Source organism: Ipomoea nil, unplaced genomic scaffold (assembly GCF_001879475.1).
Source record: "Ipomoea nil cultivar Tokyo-kokei standard unplaced genomic scaffold, Asagao_1.1 scaffold2845, whole genome shotgun sequence".
Lineage (NCBI taxonomy): Eukaryota > Viridiplantae > Streptophyta > Magnoliopsida > Solanales > Convolvulaceae > Ipomoea > Ipomoea nil.
Window position 1 is genome coordinate 5,649,708 of NW_017619273.1, and position 25,568 is coordinate 5,675,275.

At 34.1% G+C, this 25,568-nt stretch overlaps 2 protein-coding genes across 5 annotated transcripts; both read left to right on the forward strand.

Moving 5' to 3' along the window:
* Window positions 1-367: 367 nt before the first annotated feature.
* On the forward strand, window positions 368-5,107 carry LOC109160034 (geranylgeranyl transferase type-2 subunit beta 1). The gene is made up of 10 exons (XM_019308145.1): window positions 368-402; window positions 661-715; window positions 1,574-1,724; window positions 2,160-2,276; window positions 2,545-2,611; window positions 2,771-2,919; window positions 3,396-3,529; window positions 3,621-3,719; window positions 4,206-4,281; window positions 4,739-5,107. The coding sequence occupies exons 1-10, from the start codon at window positions 383-385 to the stop codon at window positions 4,831-4,833; spliced, it is 963 nt and encodes a 320-aa protein (XP_019163690.1). The 5' UTR covers window positions 368-382; the 3' UTR covers window positions 4,834-5,107.
* Window positions 5,108-8,309: 3,202 nt separating this feature from the next.
* Window positions 8,310-25,168, forward strand: LOC109160030 (phospholipase SGR2). Of its 4 annotated transcripts, none has more exons than XM_019308136.1 (22): window positions 8,310-8,469; window positions 8,611-8,854; window positions 9,439-9,539; window positions 9,737-9,919; window positions 10,597-10,752; window positions 12,550-12,621; window positions 12,705-12,848; window positions 15,026-15,076; window positions 16,645-16,815; window positions 18,748-18,897; window positions 19,058-19,123; window positions 19,214-19,729; window positions 19,812-19,866; window positions 19,996-20,111; window positions 20,369-20,441; window positions 21,477-21,579; window positions 21,667-21,760; window positions 21,853-21,915; window positions 22,940-22,988; window positions 23,440-23,543; window positions 24,181-24,227; window positions 24,391-25,168. In XM_019308136.1, exons 2-22 carry the CDS (start codon window positions 8,653-8,655, stop codon window positions 24,626-24,628), a joined length of 2,754 nt encoding a protein of 917 aa, XP_019163681.1. In that variant the 5' UTR covers window positions 8,310-8,469; window positions 8,611-8,652; the 3' UTR covers window positions 24,629-25,168. The 4 variants fall into 4 exon arrangements, with proteins under 4 accessions (XP_019163681.1, XP_019163682.1, XP_019163684.1 ...); XM_019308137.1 differs by lacking the exon at window positions 8,310-8,469 and adding an exon at window positions 8,498-8,514; XM_019308138.1 differs by lacking the exon at window positions 8,310-8,469 and having other exon boundaries at window positions 8,539-8,854; window positions 19,214-19,623; window positions 19,672-19,729.
* Window positions 25,169-25,568: the final 400 nt, after the last annotated feature.

The following is a 25,568-nucleotide window of genomic DNA, read 5'->3' on the forward strand; positions in this document are numbered from 1 at the left end:
AAGCGTAACTCACTGGCAAACAAATAGGATTGAAACCTACTGTCCTGGATTCATACGAAGTATATAATTGGCCAGGTAATGTCAGCACCTGACACCAATTTTAGGTATATCATAGTTGGTTGTACACGGACACCCGGTAATATTGGTGCCATAGAAAAACCATACACACGCATACATATATATAAACCCTAAAGATGATAAACAATTTATCTAATTTTGAAGACGTATGACCAAATAATTTCAAACAGCAATTATTGCAGAGTATATAACAAATAATAAATACAGAAAAAGGACATTCTTATATGTCTAAATCCTTTAAAGCAATCCTGACTTCTCCTTTCTTATTATAGCAATGTTCTGGCATAGATTTGACAGCACTAAAATGATTGGCTTAAACCACAAGTAACTCTTCTGCTTATTTTCCATCTTTGTTAACTTTTGGATTTCTAAAGAAATGAAATGTGGTAATGGTTTATCTAAAAATTCATTATTTTCTTCTGCTAGACAGAAATTAGTAGTGTATATTATTCAGTATTTGATAAATGAAAAATAAATCCTTTTAGGCATAACAATCTCAAATTGTACTAAAAGGATGTCTTTTTTGTTTTATTTTTATTTTTGAGCAATTGATATATTGTACTGATGTGTCTTGAATGGCAGAATGGAAGGGCTTATGGTGGAAAAACATGTTAAGTACATTATATCAGTTGAAAAGGTCAGGATTATATATATTATTTTTGTGATTAATAGCAATTTGTTTGTTATTAATGAATCTATGAAAATGGCTTCACCTAATCACATAAACACAATTGCTTTTTCTATATGAAATAAAGAAACTTGAACGGGAAAGCAAAGTTGGTGGGCTTAAACTCAAGAATTGCTCTACAATTAACTCTTGCTTTACTTATTATTATTTTTCGGGATAATGGTCAAATAAGCTTTTGAACTATTTAAAACAATGCAATTGGACCCTCGGACTGAAAAAAGCTTCAAATATGCATCTTGCAAAAGAAAATGCAATTGAGCCCTTTTGACCTTTAATTGCATGTAAAAGTGAGGTTGCTGCTAACATGGACACCATGTCATGCCACTTCATACTTATATAGTATATATACTTAAAACTTATGTGGCATCTTATCATCATCCATCTCCTCCTACATCCAAGTCTTCCTCTCTTTGTCCAGAAGGATTTGGATGAGGAGAGGAATTAAATTGTATATTTCTAATTCCTCTCCTTGTCTAGATTCTTTGTTCTGGACAAAGAGATATAAACCATCAAACTATTTAGCCAATAAGAAGTTATCATTCATGGTAGGTGCATTTGGCATGTTAACTTGTTAATTACCATGTTAAATTATGGCTATTTTGAATATTGTTGAATTTTTGCAGATGTATTTTCCATTTGGTAGATATTTATGACTATAAACTATAGTTGTAATCTTTATGAAAGTTATTCTGTCATGCCTTCAGAAGAAAGATGATTTTGAATCAGATGTATTTTCCATTTGGTAGATATTTATGACTATAAACTATAGTTGTAATCTTTATGAAAGTTATTCTGTCATACCTTCAGAAGAAAGATGATTTTGAATCTGTGGTGATGGAGCATCTTAGATTAAGTGGAGCATACTGGGGATTGACTACTCTTGATATTCTAGGGAAGCTTGATGTAGTGGATCAAGATGAGGTCATTCCTTGGTTAATGCAGTGTCAACATGAATCTGGTTTGTGTTCCTATACTAAGTTTTTATTGTTTACTGTCTAAATTTTGTCCTACTGGTATAATCAGATAGATGTCCAACTCTGTTAAAAATCTTTTACTCTTTTTTGCACTGATCTTTACCCTTTTGGAGGTGACGTTCCTTGGTGATTTGATGCAAATAGTTTAGTATTTAATCTGGAGTCATGGGCTAGAATTGTGAAAATAGCCACTCTGCTTCAAATAGGATTAAGCTGCCTACATGTCACCTCTTTATGCTTTGTAGGCTCTGCTTTCTAGTAGCCCCGAGAATTGGGTTTTTCCTTTTCCTTGGACCTAGGGTTAGCTTATTCATTCTGTTACATGTGATTACCAACTAACCGATAATGCCTAACATCTGGCTACATTAATATTGAATTTGCTATTTAACTTATATTATAACTTGTGTTTATCTGTACAGGTGGATTTGGTGGTAACATTGGACATGACCCACATATCTTGTATACCCTTAGTGCCATCCAAGTTTTAGCGCTATTTGATAAACTTAATGTTCTTGACATTGACAAGGTCTCAAACTGTATCCTTCAACAGGGACTCTTGATATTTTGACAATTTATAACTGCATTTTAGTGTCACTCAACACATGTTATCCACTTTGTCCATGGGGATATGCATTCTATATTTCAAGTGTATCTTCTATATAGTAATCCAACTTTACAAGAAAAAAGAAAGAAAAATGGAACTCATCAACAGTCTAAAGATGACTTGATTTATTAATTGGAACTGCGAAATGGTAAGGATCTCATGCTTAAATTATAAGGTGTTGAACTTGAATATATACCCAGATATTGCAGGCCTGCAAAATGAAGATGGGTCCTTTTCTGGTGACATGTGGGGTGAAATTGATACACGGTAATTGTCTGCACTTTGAAACCTTATGGATTCTTTATTTTTGCTTCTTAGTTTCCTTGTTCACTTACAGAGAACAGGTTTTACATGTTATTTGTGTTTCTTTTAACAATAGTGTTATCATTGAGATAAGAGAATAACATATTGTAATTCTTTCTTTAGGTTCTCTTACATTGCAATAAGTTCTCTTGCACTTTTGAAACGATTGGATAAAATCAATGTTGAAAAAGCAGTACAGTACATATTAAGTTGCAAGAATGTGGATGGTGGATTTGGTTGCACACCTGGGGCAGAATCTCATGCCGGGCAAAGTATGTTGCATAATATAGTACATTAATTTTATACCAAATGTTCTTACATGTTTCTTGACATATAAGAGAGAGATCTACTTAAATCTACCTTGGTAAATCATTATTCAACCATTTCGCATTGTGATAATGGATTCATGGAATTTATTTAGTATAATCAGGATGCTAGGTATTCATGTAATCATAAAAGAAAACAAGTGAACTTTTCATTTATGATACATTTTGTATGCTTGTAATGCTCGCTATAATGATTGGGAAGTCTTCTTAGAGCGAGGTCCTCTTCGTTGGGAAGTTTTCTTAATTTCATATGTTATAGAAGATCAAATAGAGAGGTCTTTAAAATGGATGTGCCCCTGATTATCGTTATCATTTTCTGGCATTTGAACACGTCTTATTTTTTAGTTTTATGTAATGTCATGTATTTGTGATGCCATTAACCACATGTGCTATGATCCGTTCTAATTTTAATACTATTGCAGTTTTTTGTTGCGTGGGAGCACTTGCAATAACAGGCTCTTTACATCATGTTGACAGAGACCTCCTTGGCTGGTGGTTATGTGAACGACAAGTTAAATCTGGGGGTCTAAATGGGCGTCCTGAGAAGCTTCCTGATGTGTGTTACTTACTCCTGCTTGATAAATACATAAAAGCTGCTGGTTTGATTTTAAAGATGTAACTGATCTTGCTTCTATTATTGAATCCAGGTCTGCTACTCTTGGTGGGTTCTGTCCAGCTTAATTATGATAGACAGAGTTCACTGGATTGACAAGGAGAAGCTTGTAAAATTTATTTTGGACTGTCAGGTTCGTTCTGAATCCTAAGTTGCTGAGTTGAAATCCTCTCTCAAAAGCAGTATTGTAAAAATCGGTCTAGGCGCTATGCGCCCCTAGGCTGAGGCGATTTCAGCCCTAGGCGGCTTTTAGTCGGCTGGCCGACTAGGCGCCTAACTTGGTTGAGTTGGTGCCCAACTTGGCCGAGTTAGCACTCAACTCGGGCGAATGTTTTTTTTTTTTTTTTGTCTGCTCGGCTACTCCTCTTCTATATTCTTCCAGCCATGTACTTAACTAACCATCTAACATATGTAGTTGACTAGTTTGGGGGATTATAACAGTCTAACAACTCCCAGTCCCGAGTGGGAAAAATAGAGACATATACTCGGATTACTCGGCTGCCTAGGCGCTAGGCGTCCCCCGGGCGCCCGACTAGTCACATATCATTACTTCTCTTTCTCTTTCCTTAAGCAACTTCATGTTCAATCTTATCAGTAGCCGTACTTCATGATTGCGCAGGATAGAGAAAATGGTGGAATTTCTGATAGGCCAGAAGATGCAGTTGATGTCTTCCATACATACTTTGGAGTTGCTGGTAAGTGTTGGATAACTAACCCCCACCACCAGTCCAAAATCATAAAATTATCTGTCAAACTTAGTTACATTCTAAGTTTGGGTCAAACCAACTCGCTATAATGCACATGGGTCAAACCACACTAAAAACTGAATCCAATCAATTAGTTAGTCTAATCCATTGCATTATAACCACATATGTTCTCTCTTATATTTTCAATGTGGGACTCTTAACAAAACTATAATTACACCACTCAGGCACTCACTAATTCACCATATATTGAAAAGTTGAAGTGAACTGATTCGGAAATAAAAACTGTTTTAGTTTAATTCTCAAAACATACTAGTAATCACAACCCTCTGCATTCTGTGTACTATTAACCTATTACCAAATAAACTGATCAGATTTATCTTGCTGATTGAAGCAACCCTGGTAATGGCAACTTTTTTTCATTGCATAACCATTTTCTTCACTGCAGGTCTTTCACTTTTGGAATATCCAGGGCTAAAACCTATAGATCCAGCTTATGCCCTTCCCGTTGATGTTGTAAACAAAATCATCTTTCACAAGTAATGGGTTATTTTATACTCCGTAATTGTTTGATTCCAGGACTGCCACCTCTTGCATCCTATTTTCATCAAATTTGACGAAATCTTTTGTTGAAGGGATTTGCTGTGGTACTCGTAGGCTCATATACCATAAGAATTTCTTCGTCTTTCTTTGGTATGTTTTTTTTTTTTTTTTTTTAGTCTGTGTGGTTGAGGTGTTTACATCTAGTGCAAGATATTGATTTGAAACAGGTAAAATACGTACAAGTTGTTTAAATTGAATAGGGTACATTTTGTTATGTTTTTGGGTTATGTATTTATTTATTTATTTAGTTATCTTAGTGTAGTTGTGGTGTTTACATCTAACTCATGATAATAACTTGAAGTAGTTAAAACTTTTACAAACTGTTTGAATTCAATAGGATACGTTATATGTTTATATTGTCTATACAAAATATTTTTTTTAAGTATATCTTGACTGCTTAATATATTTATAGTTTTGCCAAGCATCTTGTGTTTAGATCATGGCCGGATTTTAGGCGTGTAAGATGGGCAACAACACATGGTCCAATATTTATTTTTGACATAGCTACTTAAGAAATTAAAAAAAAAAAAAAAATCTACAATTTATCCTAGAACTCATAAATTTTATCTCAAATCACTTCTTTCTCCTAATAATTAGGACCTAATTAATTGAGCATGACAAAACCATTATATTTCCCTAAATAGATGATGTCTCAAGTCCTGAATCTGTAGAGCTAACTTGAAACCTGTACCATTCGCCACAAATACCATTCACCATTAAAGATTGTACTTATATTTTTGGTAGGGCCTCATTTATTTATAAGAATGGAGTCACAAAAATAAAAAAAACCGGCCCTGGCTCAGATGACACTTCTATGTGGCTCCCCTTGAGGGAAGATCACAGGGGCAAATTATATCGTGCACTGTGGTGCATAATCGATTATGCATCCCAATGCGCTCTCCGTTAACACTAACGGCGCGCCGTTTCTTTACTTAAAGAAACGGTGTCGTTCACCGCGGTCCACGATATAACGACTGGGTCACAGGATCAAACCCCGTGGTGGAGTATTGACTCTTTGGACTGCAATAGTTAGAGAAAGTAAAACAGATACTACATTGTAATAGAGTTAATAGTATTCAAAAAGAATTTATAGTTTTTTTTTTTTTTTTTTGGGTCATCTGACTGAACATAGTGATATTTTAGTCGCTGAATTTTAAAATCTTTGTTATGCACAACTTTGAAATTTGCCACACTTGTGCTCTTTGGGCAAATAGATTATTATTGTGTGACTGTACAATCAAATAATGTATATTCAAACCAGCTTGTTACTTTTCAAAAAAAAAAAAATAGTTTGGTTGGCGTGAGTGGTCGTACACTCTCATTCCTTAAGAGAGGTCGTGAGTTTGAATCCCTCTCGTATGGAAAAAACTAATTTGGCCCGCACTTTGTCCCTTAATTAGGTCGGTATATGTCGTCTACAGTTATGATCTGCTCAGGACAACTCATGGACTATATATATATATATATATATATATATATATATATATATATATATATATATATATATATATATATATATATATATATATATTCAATGCATAAATAATGTACTTTTATTATATTAATAAAATACATTATATTCAAAGAAAATATATTATTTGAGTACTGAAAGTATATATTATTTTATATAATATACATTCAGTACATGAATAATATACTTTTAATATATTAAGAATGTATTTTTTGTTATGGTTTACACAATATTTTGCCATTGACAACCGCCGGAAGTTTAAATTTGTAGGGATAAAATTTTCCAATGAAAGCATTTTAAAATGTGTAAACTTTTAATTTTTAATACGGGAAAAGGGCCAAATAGGCACATAACTTTACACGAAAGTGTAATTAAATCATTGAACTTTAAAAAAATTCAATCGAACTTATACTTATCATTTTGGTGCATTCAAACCCAATAGTCGATTATCCACTTGGGATAATCGGACATTAGGGTTCTGGCGACCATTCCAGCACCTGGCGAACCATTATAACGGCCGACGAACTATCACCGACTGTAATTACGATTGAAGAAGGCCGATCACCTTCTTCGGTGGAAAAGGCAACCATACGGCCACCTTCTCCAGTTGGAGAAGGTGACCGGGCGTCATCTTCTCCAACTGGAGAAGACGACCAGATGATTGCCTTTTCCAACTGGAGAAGGTGCTGGTCCCCTTCTCCAATTAGAGAAGGCGCCGGTCACATTCTCCATTGGCAACGGATTTTTTAATTTTTAATTTTTAATTTTAATTTCGGTAATGAAGAGTGATATACGGTGGTCAACGATTGTTAATAGTGATTAACAACGGATAATTTATTGATAACTTACTGAAACTGGTAAATATAATTTATTTAACTAATTTTTACAAATTCAAGTGTTTAATTATTATTATTATTATTTTTAATTCAGAGACTTATTTGCATTTTAACAAAAAATATAAGGGCTTATTTGACCCTTTATAAAGACTTTTATAGTTTTATATATTTCGTAGCAACTACTACATCACTAACATACATAACCCAAGAAACGTTTAAAAAAAGAAAAAGAGAGTTGGCTAGTCTTCCACATCGCCAACAAATCCTTTACTTTAATTGGAATTTTTCTTGTATTAATTGATAAATCAAATAATTTTTAAATAGCAATATAAATTAATAATTAAATAGTTCATTAATAAATTAATTAATGACAATTTTATAGCAGGGTGATTTTTTTTTTTTTTTTTTAATTTTAAAAAGGCCCAAACATTTTTAGTACTTATTGTGGTGCAAAAATAATAGAATATAAATCATGTAAACATTTTAACAAACAATAACAATTTGTCAATATACTTAAATAGACCATCAAATTATTTGAGAAATAATAATTACAGGGCGTTTGGTTGGAGGGGGGAATTATGTGGGAAAGAAATTGTAATTCCATGGGAGTTGAATTACTGGGAATAAGCTTTCAAAAAAAAAAAAAAGAATTACTGGGAATAAAGTGAGAATTTAAATTCCAGTGTTTGGTTGACAGGAATAGAATTATTGGGAATTTCAATTCCAATGTTTGGTATACATGAGAATTGAAAGGGAATAAGTAGTATAAAGTAAAAAATGTCCATTATTGTTGTTAGATATTAATTTTAAGTTAAAAAATGAAGGAATAATGTTGACTCATCACTATCTTTTTTTCCCAGGAATTAAAATACCAGGGGGGACATGGAATTTTAATTCCATGAAAATGGGAGAATTGCAATTCCATGGAATTGCAATTCCCTCCAACCAAACTATGGAATTTAATGGCCTTTGGAATTAGGTGGGAATTAAGTGGAAATGAAATTTAAAATTCCTCCAACCAAACATCCTGTTAAGGTATTAAACTAAAAAAAAACTTCAAATTAAACGCATTATTGTCTGGGTTTAAAAGAATATTCCATCTATTCCGTAATTTTATTTAAAAGAAAATTTAATTTCCTTCTCGTTGCTTCTCTCTTTCCCTTCCATCTCGATTTCTTTTCGTTGGGTACGAAACTACAAGTCTACAAACAAACAACTCAAATTCGCTGTTAGAATTCAATTTTACTGGAGAATAGTGAGAAATTTCTGGTAGGGATTAAGTTTTTCCACATTTACTTGATGAATTCTCTCCCGGTAAAACTCAGTTCAAAGATTAAACTTTGTTCTTGTATATTTGTGTTTCGGTGGAATATGCATGGTTTGATTCGAGTGTTTTGCTATAAATCACAGAGAAATTTGATATAATTTTGAGGGTTTTGGATTTTGGACGCAATGGTGGAATCAACTTCAGGCTCCAATGTGGTGGAGGAAACTTCTCCGGACTTGCTGAAGAACACGGCGTCGAATATAAGGAGGTTGGCAAATGAAATTGAGCAGTGTGAGGGTAGGCAGAAGTACCTTGCTCAGACAGTAAGTCCATCCGATGGAGGTGATGTCCGGTGGTACTTCTGCAAGGTTCCTCTGGCATTGAATGGTTAGTTATTGCATTGTTTTGATATATATTTTTTTCATTTTAATTTTTTTTTTTTGTTGTGTAATCTTGCTGTCCCTGTTTTGTTGTGTTACTGAGTTTGATTGCTTTGCTGAATTTTTATTTGATTGTTTAGTCCAAATTTCTCTTTTGTCTATGTGAGGTAAGATGGTTTTACATGCAAGTGGCAGTTTAATCTTTATTGTCTTTGTAGATGATAATGGTGAGAATACTGGATAAGGAGAGGTTTCTGACATTGACATTCTGTAAAGAGAAACCAGTGAAATTCATGTGTTGTCCTTGGAGTTTTATCCATATAGTGTTTCAGAATTTATCTAATTATATTCTAACCAAACAAAAAGAGATAAAAAGGAGAAAGAAAAGTATTTCTAGTAGTATTCAAGCATGTTCAGTCATAGAATTCTTTCTTCAAATTCTCATTAATTTGGTTGGTTTTATTTCAACGACTTAAGAATGTGTGTGTGTGTGAGAGAGAGAGAATGCATGTCCATGTGCTTCACTTCTTAGCTACTATGAAGCATAACAATCTTGTCCTTCAAAAGCTTACATCCAGAATTTGTTTGCAGAACCTGCTGCTGCAGTTCCTCGCACAGAAATAGTGGGGCATGGTGATTATTTCAGATTTGGCATGAGGGATTCTCTAGCTATTGAAGCTTTATTCTTGCAGGTATTTTCACATAATTGCACTCTTATTTCTTAAAAATAAAATTATTCAGCTCCCATTGATTGCCTAATGAATAAGTTTCTAGTTTGGGAAACTAATCATGTAATTATCAAGAGACGGAACACTTTCCTGAATGAATATATTCTTCTCTGGGATGTTTTTCACAACAAGGACTAATGGATTCAATTATTTAAATGTAGAGAGAAGAAGAGTTGCTTTCTTTATGGTGGAAAGAGTATGCAGAGTGTAGTGAAGGTCCAAGTGAATTGCCTAGTAAATTAAATTCAATGTCAATAGAATCTTCTCCAGTGAACTCTGAGTCGGCTGAACAATATGCAGTAGAAGAGAGAGTTGGTGTCCCTGTAAAGGGAGGTTTGTATGAGGTAATTGTCTTGCTTGCCACCTCTGAAGACTTAATCCAATCTGCTTCTGATCTGCCAATTGTATCAATGTCAAGATATTGATTGGTGTAGGCCATTGTTGAGGAGGTTTGAACTTGGGTAAATCGTTTTTGAGCCCCATTAATTGCCATTAGGATATTCAACTTTATTTGATTAATAACATGGTGTTCCACATTGGCCTATGGAGGCCTTGGTTGTCATGAATGACTATATGGAAGTATTAGGAAATTTTTGAGTGAGGGGTAGACCAAAACTTGGATAGTCATTGTAGAAAAAGACATGCTCGTATGGTATGATTTTTTGCTCTGTTAAAGAAAAATAGAACACTCAATGCAGAAATATAGTACATAACTTCGTATTGCTGATTTTAACTAGATTGGATTTTTGGAGTTATGTTTCATTGAGTTGAGTTGCCACTTGCCAGTTTCATCTCATTGAAGTGTAATGAGAAAATCCTTTTTTCGCGCGGGGGTGGGGGGGGGGGTGGGGGGTATGTTATTTCCATGGTTAGAGTAATGTTTTTATCTTTGTCCATGAAGTGCAGTATTTAGTGCTATGCTTTCCTTCTTGATGCAGGACCCATGATGTGACCCAAAACAATAAAGGAATAAATGAACTGTAGAAGAAAATCTTTAAATATCAATTGCTTGCTATTGCAGGTAGATTTGGCAAAGAGGCACTGTTTTCCTGTTTATTGGAATGGAGAAAATCGGCGTGTCTTGAGAGGTCACTGGTTTGCTTGTAAAGGAGGTCTTGATTGGCTTCCACTCCGGGAAGATGTTGCTGAACAATTGGAGTATGCGTATCTCTGTAAGGTATTCTTTAGACACTGGGTCCGTTTACTAACTGGAGAAATTAAAATTAGAGAAATGGAGAATAGAAAACAGAAAACATGTTTACTAGCACAATTTTCCAATTTGAAAATTGGAGAACTTTAAAAATTGTTTTATAAATGGAAAACATAATTTCTATCATCTATTTGACTATATATATCACTACAACCACATTCTCACATTATCACAATTAAAGCTTGAACTCTAAACCAAGTTTTAGATTTTGATTGAACTCAATAGATTATTGGTTCGGATATTTTTAATTTGTTATATCGTAATATGAGATGTTGAAATTTCACATATATTAGACTTCAAAGGAAAAATTTTATATATATATATATATATATATATATATATATATATATATATATATATATATATATATATATATATATATATATATATATATATATATATATATATATATATATATATATATATATATATATATATATATATACACACACACACACACACACACACACACACACACACACACACACACACATTTCACTCAAATGAATATATCCAAAAATATTTTAAATATTAGGTCAAAAAAATATTAATATTATCTAAACTAAATTTTAGTTGAACTTAATAAGTTTTTGGTTCAGATATATTTTTAGTTATGTTATATTCAGATATAAATTTTGTTTGGATATCAAATGTAAAAATCTTACATATATTAGGCTTAAAGTAAAAATTATATTTGTTCCATTTAAACCAAACATATCCAAAAATATTATAAATATAAGGTCTAAAAATCACTCGAAATTAAACTTGTGTTAATTCGATAGCGTTAGTCTAACAATTAAATTTGAAAAAATGAGTGTTAGTAAACAAGTTTTCTAAATAGAAAACAGAGAATAGAAAACAAAGAATGAAAACTGAAAAATTAGAAAACAAAGAAAATTGAAGTAAACAGGCAAGTTTGATGCTTTAACTTGTTAACAAAAAAAATTGGAACTCTTTTAATCTACAAGAGTAGCTAAATTTTAAAATTTGAGTTAATACCCAAAATCGTCCTCGACTATAGTGGTTTTTCTCAATTTCGTCCTAAACGACTTTGGTGACCTAATATCGTCCCAGACTTTTGTGTTTCGCTCAATTTAGTCCCAGACTTTTGTGTTTTTGCTCAATTTAGTCCTTCATTTGTTATTCTGTCCATTTGGTGTTAAATAAATAGACAATTCAGTAATTTTAATATTGGCATCTCTTTACTCAGACATGTGAACTGCGAAATCCATTTTTTTTTACGAATTACTCCTAAAACTGCGAATATAAAATTTGATTTGCGGGTCCGGGAGTAATTCTGGTGTAATTCGTACAAGAAAGAGGAATTTCGCACTTCACAAGTTGAAAGTAAAGAGAGATCAATATTGACATTACTGAATTGTCCCTTTATTTAACACCAATTTGACGGAATAACAAATGGAGGACTAAATTGAGCAAAACACAAAAGTCTGGGACGATATTAGGTCACCAAAGTCGTTTAGGACGAAATTGAGAAAAACCACTATAGTCGAGGACGATTTTGGGTATTAACTCTTTAAAATTTGGTTTTATTAGATTAAAGCTTTGTTTTTTCCTACTTAATGTTTAATTCAGTCAAATCCCATTTGGTTGATTGTTTCATTTAGGGATTACACACTTGAATGCTATCTCTTTGTATTTATTTGAACATGGATACTATTCAGTACCATGAACTTTTCTTGCTTTATTTTAGTCATGTTGATAAGTTAGAGGTCTACTAGTTGAATTTTGGCTGCCTGTCTATAGGTTTGGCGCCGTCGAAGCTTTCAACCATCAGGACTCTATGCAGCTCGAGTTGATCTTCAAGGCTCCACCCCAGTATGACATTATTTTCATTAGTGGAATAACTTTTCATTTGACTATTCTTTCTACTGAGTAATTGGTTTTATGGATGGATGCAGGGACTACATGCTCTCTTCACAGGAGAAGATGATACGTGGGAAGCCTGGCTGAGTGTTGATGCCTCTGGTGTTCTTCGATTTGGAGGGAATGGTGTTAAGTTAAGACGTGGATATGCCCCGTCACAATCGCCTAAACCAACACAAGTTCTTTTCTTTACATTATCTCTACTTTTGATGACATATATGTTTACTTTTGAATACTTCTCATCTTGACAATACATCCTTAAGTTGATTTTCTTAGGCATTTTAACTACATTGCTTGAGGAGGAAGAATGAATACATTTGAATGTGTTAAAAAAAGGTAAAAATGAAGGGTAAAGGGAAAGGGTTAAGTTCTTAGTAGGCATGGTTCATATATTTATCAATGATAAGGAGTTGTATTTGCATAGATTTACAAGTGTAGAATTTTTTTTTTCAAATATTAAGATTGGACACAGATTAGTGCTGCAAACGAGCTGAGCTCGAGCTTGATAAAAACATGGTGGCTCAAGTTCGAGCTTGAGCTCGGCTCTCGAAGTATTTTATATAGCTCAAGCTCGGTTCGTTTGGCTTGAGTGTACGAGCTTGAGCTAGAGCTCGACTTGATTGACTTGAATTGAGCTCGAGTCAAATTGCTCGGACTTTCAAACTTGAGTTCGACCTATTTAATTCCATGGTATAATTAATAATATAAATTGTTGTATGCATACATAAATAATAAAAACTTCATAAAATTTAGAGTCCAAAGTAAAATATAAAACTTATGTTCGAACCATAAAAAGTTCGAAGTCCAAACTTCAAATATAAGATGCACAAAAACACATTACAGAATTGAGAAGAGTACTGGGGACGGGATGTATCTCTAGTGACCAAAGATACATTTTGAAGAAAGACCTTATGTGTTTCATGGTTCTCATTACATAGACAAGCATTTTCCTGTCAATGTAGAAGCACATCAGATTGGATAGGAAGTATATAAAAATGTGGCAAAAGATCAGTCAAAGCAGGAAAATTCACTATTGGACATACACACTACCTAGTCTAATTAGCATCCTTTGTAAGAGTTGTCTTCGGACAAGCTACCATTTCAAGTATATGAAATGGCTCATACACCCAGATTGAATAGCCTCATTAGGAAGATTGTGCCAACACTTCAATCTGTAGCATGTACATGTGGGACCGCAACCAAAATAGAGAAAAGTAATGATAGTTTGTAGTTTTATTTTTACTCATCTGTCAAAACATAAAAGAAAGAGAGTTTCTGAAATATTTTTCTGTGTTTTTTGCTGGTCAAAATTGCAGTATATTTAGACAATATTCACAATAATAATAATCAAATCCCTTAAACTTAGGCTAATCTAATCCCTTAAATGTAGGTTCTAACATAGGAAGAATTACAGCAAGAATATACACAATAATTATGGAAAATCTTAGAGAGATATCAAGGGATATACAACTGTACAACAAAATAAGGAAAGAAGAATATATTGGCATCATCTTTATGAATATAAGTAAAATAGATAATGAATACTTGCAGTTCAAGTCTGCAGCAGTATCAGTCTATTTACTTTCACATTTTCTCTGAGAAGAACGGTATCTAAACCTTGCCATCCTTATACCAGGCCCCCCTCCTTTGTCTTCCTAGCCATTATTGGGAGCACATGTTTTCCTGCCAAAAGAGAAGAGAAATAAAATATATTGAGAATCAGTTGACATATCACCAAACAAAATATATCATGAATCAGTTCACATATCACCTTTCATTCACCAGGAATAGAGACAAAATTTGACCAGAAAAAATAATTTGAAAGGATTATCATGCGTTTGGTCAAGAACTTGTGACCTTAACTGGCCCTCCCATTTAATGAATGCCTAACTTGTAAGATGCAGAATTGCAGATAAAAAAATCTGAAGATTCCTAGTAATGTGCAATGCAATGGCTCAAAGATAGAAACATAATAATGTAATAATGACAGAAAATAAATGCTCTATTATGAAATGCAGATGCTAGATTGAACCAGCTTGCTTGCTATCATGCTTCTTATGTTAACAACAATAACTATGTAGTTGTGTAGCAAAGGTGGTAGATCTGACTTGCTTTGCAAATTGTTAAGGTAGTTACTTAGATACTAAATGACTGAAAAACAATTGCAGTTTCTCTCTCAAGGCCATAAAGATATTAAAAATGACTAATGTTAAGTCTGATGCATAAAATGAACTTTGATTTCTGAACGACTATGATTTCTTCATGGATCTGTGAAAACCTTCGCATATTAACTTTTTTTTTTTTTTTTTTTTTTTTTTTTTTTTTTTTTTTTTTTTTGTTTTGTTTTTGTTTTTAGGATGAGTTACGTCAAAAGAAGGAGGAGGAAATGGATGATTATTGTTCACAGGTATGGTTGGGTGAATACTGTTCAAAGACATTTTTGAAAAGGGGGTGTTCTGTTATCAATCTTATTTTCATCCAAAAGGTCATGTTTGTACAAGCCAGGCAAAAGCTGTTCTAGGCCCTGCTTGCATGAGCATAGTCACCTTATTTCAGCTTAACTACTGCAATAAGCAGTTACACTTTTTTTTTTTTTAAAATGTTTTTTGAATAAGTTCATGAAAAGAGCTGATGGCTTCTAAAAGCTGTTTTGATTTTTGACCTTATTTTTATAAGCCATTTCATAGAGCTTATCATTATAAGCTGAAAACAACTTTTCAGAGGCTAGTTGAGATGCCAAATTTTAAGTTGTTCTAAGAATCTAAATACAGCTTATTGAAGAGCACTTGTCAGCCTGTCTATCCATATTAGGTCCTAATGTGAGGGTAAATGGGTAATACTTGAAATTTCAGTGACTTGCATTATTGAACTTTGTTTTTTGGGACTACAGAAGCAAAAGTTGATGCCTACCTTCATTTTAGGACAAAAGGAAATGAAAATGAGATGTTCAATATCAAGGGTACTTGGTAGTTCAATATAACTTGATTATTTGATAATCTTTGAAGATAGTATTATTATGTTATATGATCCACATATGCTTAATCAAAAGTGTTTCTCCGTATTTGGAAGGAGGAAGTGATTTCTTACATTTTGTATGAGGGTATGTACCCTATATATAGGGCCTGGTGTAGGATTTTGGGAGTAAACATAAAACATAGAGTCTAAGTGAGAAATAAAGGCATGAGAAGAAGACAAATGGCTGTATGATACTAAAGATGTGGTAGGGTGAATACAACTACTTTTACCTTTTCAAAGAGAAATTGAGAATCCATATAAGTATTAGTTGCTGGCAATCGTGGTAAGGGGGATGGATCGACTTGTGCCCCTATTGGTGCATCAACATCATTTGTGTGTTTGGAGTACACTGTACACTTATATTAGTTGTGTAATTGGAGATCGAGGAATAAACTCAACTCAATTGATGGTGGGGGGAAATATTGATAGTATGTTTGAAGAACTGATCTTCAGACGTGGTGGTAGAATTTTACTAGATGAGGTTAGGGAATTTCAAAAGATGTATTGGAGAATATCACCTCAAATCCTTTTGAGTATGAGAGTATTTGAAAAACACACAGAGTTCTAGGGTTGAGTTTTCTTATTTGGATGGGCATTAAACAAAAGTAGGTATAGGTGTTTGTCCTTGAAGAACTGAGGAGGGAAGTTGTTTAATAAGCAAACATACAGTGTCGGACTAGGAATTGTTTAGAACCTTCATCTGGAATAATAGAGCTTGTGAAACTTCCAAGAAATGACAATTTCTGCATTTTTGCAATGCCATTTTTAACTAGCAATTCCCATTCTATTTGTCGAATGATTGCTCAGCAATTCCAGTGTTGAGAATGTTTGTATTCGTCCCTTATTATATGCCTATGTTTTGGACATTACGTCCTAAAGATTATAGTGGCTGATACTCTGAAGATTTAATGCAAATTAAGACTTCAAATGCACACAATCTAATTAATAATTCCAGTATAGGTTCCAGTTCGGCACCTAGTATTCATGGTCCATGGGATTGGTCAAAGGTTGGAGAAATCTAATCTTGTGGATGATGTTGGAGATTTTCGTCATGTCACAGCAAGTCTTGCTGAACGGCACTTAAGTCCATACCAACTTGGCACAAAAAGAGTACTCTTTATTCCATGCCAGGTAAATCTTATTTTCATAATTGCTTATTGTTCTTGCTTCATATACTGTTCTGCAATTTGCCGTCTGATTTCCCTTTACAAAGATCTTTGAATGTTGCTTCTTGATACTTTATCCCACTATCCCAGTGTAGCTTTATATGATTGTGGCTTTCTGCTGGTTTCTATTTCTTGTTGAATGATCCTATGTTTCTTTGAAAGGAGAAGAGGTAAGTAATATAAAGGAGCAGCATATGGTAGTTAAGTAATTGAAATTTAAACTCTCACATAAGATAAATTAGCAGTTTGCTGGTTGCCAAACCCTATCTTTGTATGTATCTGAACAGGCATCACTGTATTAGTGCTGCTGATTGTCTTAGCTTTCCTACCTTTTTACGACAAAATGTAAGTCAATTTCCATCAATGTACTAATGCAAGAACACACTCACACATGACTCAGGCCGGAGCCCGCCTCGCCATTTTCAGGCGAGGGGCGAGGCCTCCAGGCGTCCTGTCTCATGATAAGCCTGCCAAAAAGCCTTCATCAAGAGCAGTAGAGGTGAATGGAGTAGGAGCAGCCTTCATCTAAAATGTGTTTGTAGGGTACTCCTGTATCCAAAAAAGGTTTTAGCTACTATTGTCCTAAGACACAATGATTTTACACCTTTTAGTCCACACCGTTATTCTCTTTTGCTTCAGAAGAAGGATCCGACTTCATAGGGGAACCTACTCAGATCCCAAAGATTCTCCCAGTTTCTACCTTCATTGTACCACCCTTATGTATACCGCCCCAATTGACACTCCCATGGATCCCAACATCAAGTTCCTACCAGAATGGGGAGACTTTTTTTGATCCAAGGAGATAACTAAGGTTGGTTGGTGGGGAATTGCTTTATCTAACAATTACCCATCATGATATCTGTTTTCATTAAGTGTTTTGATTCGATAGAGTCATTGGGATGCCATCTTCAGGATTTTATGGTAACATCAAGAAGTCCTCTGACACTGATTTGTTATATACTGATCATGGAAATGCATATATTGTTGGTTATATTGATGCAAATTGGGTTGGATGCCCCTGGGAGAGAATGTCAACAACATCAGGATATTGTTTTCTTTTTGGTGGTGATTTGATCTTTTTAATGATTAAGAAGTAGGATGTGGTTGCATGATCCGGCACAAAAGCAGAATATTGATTGATGGCACTTTGAACGTGTGAACTAATTTGGTTGAAACATCTTACTAAGTTGAATTTTTGCAAGCAAAAACCACTGAATGAACCGCCCATTTGTGACCATTAGGCAGCATTACATGTTGCATCTAACCTAGTCTTTCATGAAAGAACATAACACATCGATTTAATTGTCATTTTGTTTGAGAGAAAGTTACTTTTAGTGAGATTATAATTCAATTTGTTGGTTAAGATGACCAATTGTTTGATATCTTCATCAAATCTCTTAGAGGGACATGATTGAATATACTTGTAACAAGCTTGGAGCTTATAATATACCTGCTAAAGTTTGAGGTGGAGTTTTGAGAAATACTGACTTGTTGGGGGATTGAATTAATGTGTTTAGAGGTCCTAAAATCTGAACATTAGAGTTCCTAGGCACCTTTAGTCTCCCAAGTCCTTGAGCCCTGTTCTCATTTTTTTGCCTTTAGTTCTAAGCCCCCTTGTATAACTATTTCCCTCTTATATATATGTGATGATGATGTATGCTTTATGAAAAAAAAAAAGAAATGCCTTCCTTCCATTCAACAATTAAAAAAATTAAGTTTCTATTGATTTACTTAGATTTTGCCATTTTATTTTGGACCTTAATAATCTCTTTTAGAAATTTGTCTCCTTATCACTTCATTTCCTGGGTTCTCTGATCTTGTTGCTATTCTTGGGATACTTAATTGATTATTGCCACTTATAATGTTAGTTGACCACTTCATTTTTTGGGCATTACAGTGGAGAAAAGGCTTAAAACTTGGTGGTGAGGCTGCAGTGGAAAAAATCACCTTAGATGGTGTCCGTGGGTTCCGAACAATGTTGAGTGCAACAGTACATGATGTGTTATACTACATGAGCCCCATTTACTGCCAGGCTATCATTGACTCGGTAATCTATATTCTATTCCTCTTCCTGTTCTCTCCTGCCATTTTTCGTTTTCCAACTCTATTTATTTATTTGTTATTGGAGTCTGTATTCACACTTCTTTTGTATTTGTCAAATATCTAAATTGCTGTTATCTGGTGCTAATTATTTATGGCCCTTTCAGGTTTCCAATCAATTAAACAGATTATATTTAAAGTTCCTCAAAAGAAATCCTGGCTACAATGGAAAGGTATATGCATGTGGAACATGAAAAACCTTTGCTTTCATTTTTAAAGAATTCTTCGGCAGTTCACATATTTCTGTAATTTTTATTTTTTAGGTTTCTATATATGGCCATTCACTTGGGAGTGTGCTATCTTATGATATTCTATGCCACCAAGAGATATTGTCCTCTCCATTTCCAATGGAGTGGATGTACAAGGGAGAAGATGAGAAGAAAGTGTCTTTCCCTGACAAGAGTGAAGTATCTTTGGACCAGAATGTTACCGCCATTGTGGATGATGAAAGCCTTGTTAGTGACAGAAGCAAGAACATTGTGAATACGCTTGGGAATGACATCATGGAGGTAGATCAAAGCTGCTCAGACCTTGTGGAAGAATGTACGGAATTCTTATGTCATCCAGTCAGTCCCCCTGCATTGTCAGACTCAGATGAAGCTGCTGTAAACAGTGTTCATATCAAGCAACATGATGATAGGAATGATTTGGGCCCTAGTGAACAGGATATGACATATGATAGTGAAATAGCTGAATGCAGAGATACTGGGTCTGACCATACAAAAATTGTAGAACTGGAAAGTGATAAAGACAAAATGATTAGATCATTGAGAGAAGAGGTTCTGACATATAATATATAATTTTGTTAAATTTAATTTATAGTTTGTACATTTTATATCAGTGACATTTTCCATGTGTCAGATTGATTTGCTAACAGCCAAAATCAGAGAATTAGATTGTTGGCGCAGACCCAAAGGTACTGGCTTAGTTGATTTCAAGCAGATGATATCTTACAGCATTGTCTATATTTTCTGTTCTGCAAAAATACTTTTAGTTTATTTGGCTTTATGTGCTGCTCTCTGACTTTTCTGTATAAAACACACAGGGAATGAGGGGCAAGAAACAAATACAATAAACCAATCTGAAAAGGATTTTTCCAAGGGAAGTGATTCACATAAGAATTATACCCCTTGCATAAAATACACAAAGTTGGCATTCAAGGTAATTTTTTGAAATTGATAGGTAGTTTGACATATCAACAATCAGCTTGCTACTATTAAAAGTGAGCAGCAACTAATTGTTTTACTATGGTGTAGCATACTAGCATGATTTTTTAAATTGCTTGAAATTTATTTCTAATACTGGTATAAAATTTAAACCTTTATCTTTGATGACCCTCATACAAGTGTTACTATTTTACATTTTTATATGTTGTTTTCTAACTTATTTCTTATCTTTTCCTGATTCTTTGAGACTAGGTTGATACATTTTTTGCTGTTGGTTCTCCTCTTGGAGTTTTTCTTTCCCTTCGCAATGTTCGCATTGGAATTGGTAATTTTCCAAGGCTGAGTCTCATTTTATGTTAGTATGAAGTTACATGCCATTTAAGCATTCCCTCTTTATTTCTCAAAATAATGTGTGTAAATGTACGTATGTATATATTATTTATATTTGAGAAAATATTTGATGCATCATCAATGTATAGGTGCTATACAACGGTGATGAACCAGAATGCGCCACCTCATTAAAGTGTCAACGTTGACTAAACCCTTTTAGGCAAACTATAATAATTCTTAATGTACTATAATTGGAGTTATTTTATTATATTAAAACTAATTATTATAATCAATTAAAACTAAATAATTCTTACCGATAAAGCTACCAAAGTAATGTTAGTGACAACTGAAGGATCCACAAAAAGATTGGTAGTCAAGGACTCGAGGTATCGTCTCTTGGCTGGTTGAAAGTTGTATGCCATTCGTCGGTAGTCCATTTCAATAAGTCTCCTTGGCTCTTTTAACCTTCTAAAAATTCATGTTTAGCATGGTTTTGAATTTTATTTTTTGTATGGGCTACAAGGTAAAGTTCATGGTCATTGCTTGATGACACTTGACACTGATTGGCCTCAAATATAAGTCTAGCTCTTATAGGTTTTTTCCTTTCTCTGTAGTATTTGCAAATCTGCCTGATTGTTGAGTTTGCCCTTTTTGCCCCAATCCCCCCCCCCCCCCCCCCCCCGCCCGCCCCCACCTCCCCACGCGCGCACACACACACACATTTTTTTGGGTAAGTAGATTCTTGGTATTCATGACATCATCTTTTACATTACTAAATAGTAGTTTTGCTCATTTGTGTACTGCATCATTTGTCTGTTGATTTATCTGATGACATTACATGCACAGCAGGCATACCAGCTCATATTTGGGAATTTGCAACATATGTTTTCTCTATAAATACCATAAGGAGACATGGATCATTTCTTTATCAAGGCTTCTAGGAAGCTCAAGTTGAAATATTGTGCAGCTAAATTTGCTACACACAATTGAAATGCTTATGTTCTTCTCTTACTCTTTTTGGGGTTGCTAGGCAAAGGGCAAGAGTATTGGGAAGAGGAAAAGATTAATGAAGAGATGCCAGCTTGTAGACAAATGTTCAACATATTCCACCCGTTTGATCCAGTGGCATATAGGTTTAGTTTGGATGTTATTCGTATGTTTGTGAAATGTTTGACACTCTGCAGTGCCTAATATGGAATTATGCCTGTTCCTTCATCCAGAATAGAACCACTTGTCTGTAAAGAATATGTTAACAAACGACCAATCATTATTCCTTACCACAGAGGTGGAAAGAGACTGCACATTGGTTTTCAGGTAAGCCTGAGAAGGTTTTGTTTTTTTTTTTTTTTTTTTTTTTTTTTTTTTTGGGGGTCCTTATATTATTTTCCTTCCCACTCTTTGAACAGGAATTCACTGAAGGAGTAGCTTCACGTTCACATGCTTTTGTGAACCATATACACTCTGCAAGGGTGAGAATTTTTTATAATGACAGACCTTCTAGCAATCTAGCAGGTTCCTGTAGAATCTAAATGTTTTGTTCCTTGAACATGCCTATGCTAATTTATAGTATCTTTGTTTATCTTTAATTACAAAGCTTATATTCCTCTCAGTAAGTTCACCTGAGTGATATGTGATGAACAGAGAATGAATTTTGATTGATATTGCTGATTTACAGACATATTACTTGTCTTTTAAATGAAAAGACACTGAACAGTTACACCCCACTGGACCACCACTTGCCAGTAAAGTGGAAGCTATGAAAGATTTGGTGAAGAGAAAAAAGAAAGAAAGAAAAAGAAATAAATATTTAAGAGAGGAAGAGATGTAAATTGATAATGGGTAGATTGCTTATTTGCTTGATTACAAGAACCTATGTGCTATGTATTTATAGACAATGAGACTTATTTCTTTACAACATATATTAATTATGGGACTTCTTTCCAACAATTTTATAATGAAGAATGTGTTGATATTCCAAGAGTTGTTTCAGCTATGTCCACTACATATTGAACATGCTAAAAGGGAAAAGCCATGGCTATTTATAAAACCAAAAAGCTAAGGCAGGAGTTCCTTATTGGAAATGTGACATGATCATTCATCTCTTATATGATTCTATTTCTCAAACAATGAACTGAATTACTTGAGTAATGCACGTATGACATTTATAAATGATTAGCGACCATGTAGGCTTGATAGTGCATTAATTTGGCATTACTACTATGCTGCCATGCTGGTGTAAAGAACACAATTGAGGAAGATTACATTTAACCATGATAGCTGTTACTGTTTATGCAGATAAAACTTTTGTACTCTTCCAATTATCCTGTTAAAATTTATAATCTTTGCTAGCTTTGTACGGGTTCTCACAATATCTCAGCGAATAATATGGAATTGCTTCATTTGGGATTGCTCTTCTTGATATTTTCATGCACATTATGTTTGAGATGTAATTATAACATTGTTGGTGCATTGAAATGTGTACTCTTTAAGCAGGTTAAGGTGCTTACATTCTGCGAATCAAGAAACAATAACGATGAGGAAGGTAATGGGAACCTATATATATATATATATATATTCAGGTCAAAATAGGCTCCCTGTAAAATGTGAGGACTGATATGATCCATCCATTTGGATAAATTAATGGTTGAGGGTTGCTGAAATATAAGGAGAAAAAGGGCAGGGTTAGTTTTGTAAATATTGCAAACTTGAAAGTTTGCAATAACTATAAAATTGACCCCATGCTTTTTTTACTAAAACCCTCAACCATTGGTGAACCATGATGGGCGGCTAAGATGACTCCTGACTTTTTACAGGAGGGGGTTGTTCTCATTTGAACTCACCCGTGTGTGTGTGTGTGTGTGTGTGTGTGTGTGTATATATATATATATATATATATATATATATATATATATATTCCTTTCCATCTCTCATATATCATTCCCTTTCCTCTGCTCATTACTATTTGCTTGTCTTGATGGTGAGTTTCCTTGCAGAAGGAACTCATGAAGCTCAAGTGAGAGATAATAGGTCATATGGTTCAATAATGATGGAGAAATTAACTGGAAGTGAAGATGGTCGAATTGATCATGTTTTGCAAGTATATATGCAAATTCTTAGAATCTTAGTGCAATTTTACTGGTTCTTGATATTCCTGCTTTTGTTAATGTTGATGGTTTTCCAAAATTTCTAATTATTGTCATATACAATGTCAAATTACCTCTGTATCTGTGATGACTGATATGCATGATGATTTGTGCTTTAATGATTTCAACATTGTTTCATTTTGTTCTTTAAGTTTCCCATTTTTGTGATGGTGTAAACTGACGACACATAAAAGTAGTCTTATTCCTTTCTTATAAGTAATCATTGATTATTCAATTGCTCTCCACTGTCCTGAACAAAGATATGTTATCATATGAAATTATATTTGCAAATTCATTGGTTTTGTTGATTTTGAATAATTGTTGTCTTTGTAGAACTGGAGTGCCTCAGGAAACATATATATTTTTGTTTAAATACCCCATGCAATTATGAATAGGAGGATGCATTTCAATCTTATTACTATGTTCTTGCATCTACTGTGGCTCACGTTTTGCTAGTTTACTTCCTAGTCCATTGAAACCTGTTATACGTTATGTGCATTTTCTCGGTAATTGGCAATTCTTTAATGATTTCTGAAATTCGATGTGGTTCAGTTATTTCCCTGCTGATCTCCATTTTTTTTTCCTATCCAGGATAAAACATTTCGCCATCCATATATTTCTGCCATTGGAGCACATACGTAAGTACATAACCTGTCCATTTTACACCTATAAGAAATATTTAGGTCAAGGAATAGGGTAATGGAGGATCTGATTGCAATTTGCATCCCCTAAATTATCGTTTTTGTTGATGCTGAACTGATTGCAGTTTATTTAAACCCTCTTTATGAAATACTATTGCAGAAACTACTGGAGAGATCCTGATACTGCACTTTTCATCTTGAAACACTTGTACCGGGACATTCCAGAAGATACCGATTCACCAGGTGGATCTCTAGATGGAGACTCAAAACACGAGAGCGATGAAGGTTACTGGTATGGTCTAAATGAAGAGGACGATGAAGAAACTCCCTTAACTTTTGCTGACAGTGTCTTCTTGAAGAAATTTTCTCGTAGAGCAAGGAGAATTTTGAAACACTAAGTGCTGCATTGATCCTGGTAATTACCTTTGCTTCTTGGATTTTAAACAGTTCTTTGCAAATTAGCCCCCAAGTTCTCTCTCTCTCTCTCTCTCCCGAGACAATAAGGTTCAAAGATGTCGGCCATGCAAATCTTAAGACTTCCCACGACAAAAATTATGAAGCACGATTAGTGTGTCAGATTATGAATGGGATTCATTCCAGATTTGACTATGTTGTGTTGGTTATGCTATGTGGCTAGCTCTTCTCTCCCCTCTCTCTATGTATGTGTGTTGTGTGTATATAGCATAGGTAAATGTCTGATATTGCGTTAGGAGTTGATACTTGGGAGCTTGTATATAGTGTGCCAACAATCTGTATATAATGCAAGTGGTGCACAGAGAATAGGTTTTAGCAATTAGAAAGATTCAAGGAGTTATTGCCTTATAAATTTTTTTTTGTCCTTTTCCACTCATCCTTTTGTGTTGCCTGTAATAATAGACATTATATTTCAGTCAAACTCTTAGTTGAGCTTTAATAAATGTTTGTATTTATGTTCTCAATTTTCTAAAGCTTAACGTACGTTATATACATTATTAGTCTTTGTAAAGCAAGTATATTATTTAGGTGATGTAAGATTAAAGTATAGTCCTTTGGGAATGGAGCAGCCTTAAATCTCCAGGCCAGCTGACCCATTCAAAACAGGTGCCTACAATTCAACGAGGGGATTAGTCACTGTGTTTGACGGTGGCAATCCTGGGTATACTCAAAAAAAAAAAAAAAAAAAAAAAAAAAAGTCCAAACTCCCAAGTGGCTATTAATCTCAGAAACAAATGAATAGGAGGAAGTCACCCACCTGGTATAAGAGAAACCCAAATTCTAATTTAGCTTCTTGATATTGCCTTGTTTATAAGCTGTTGCTATGGGATTAAGATTTTTTTACCATCAAATGGTGTGGCCTGA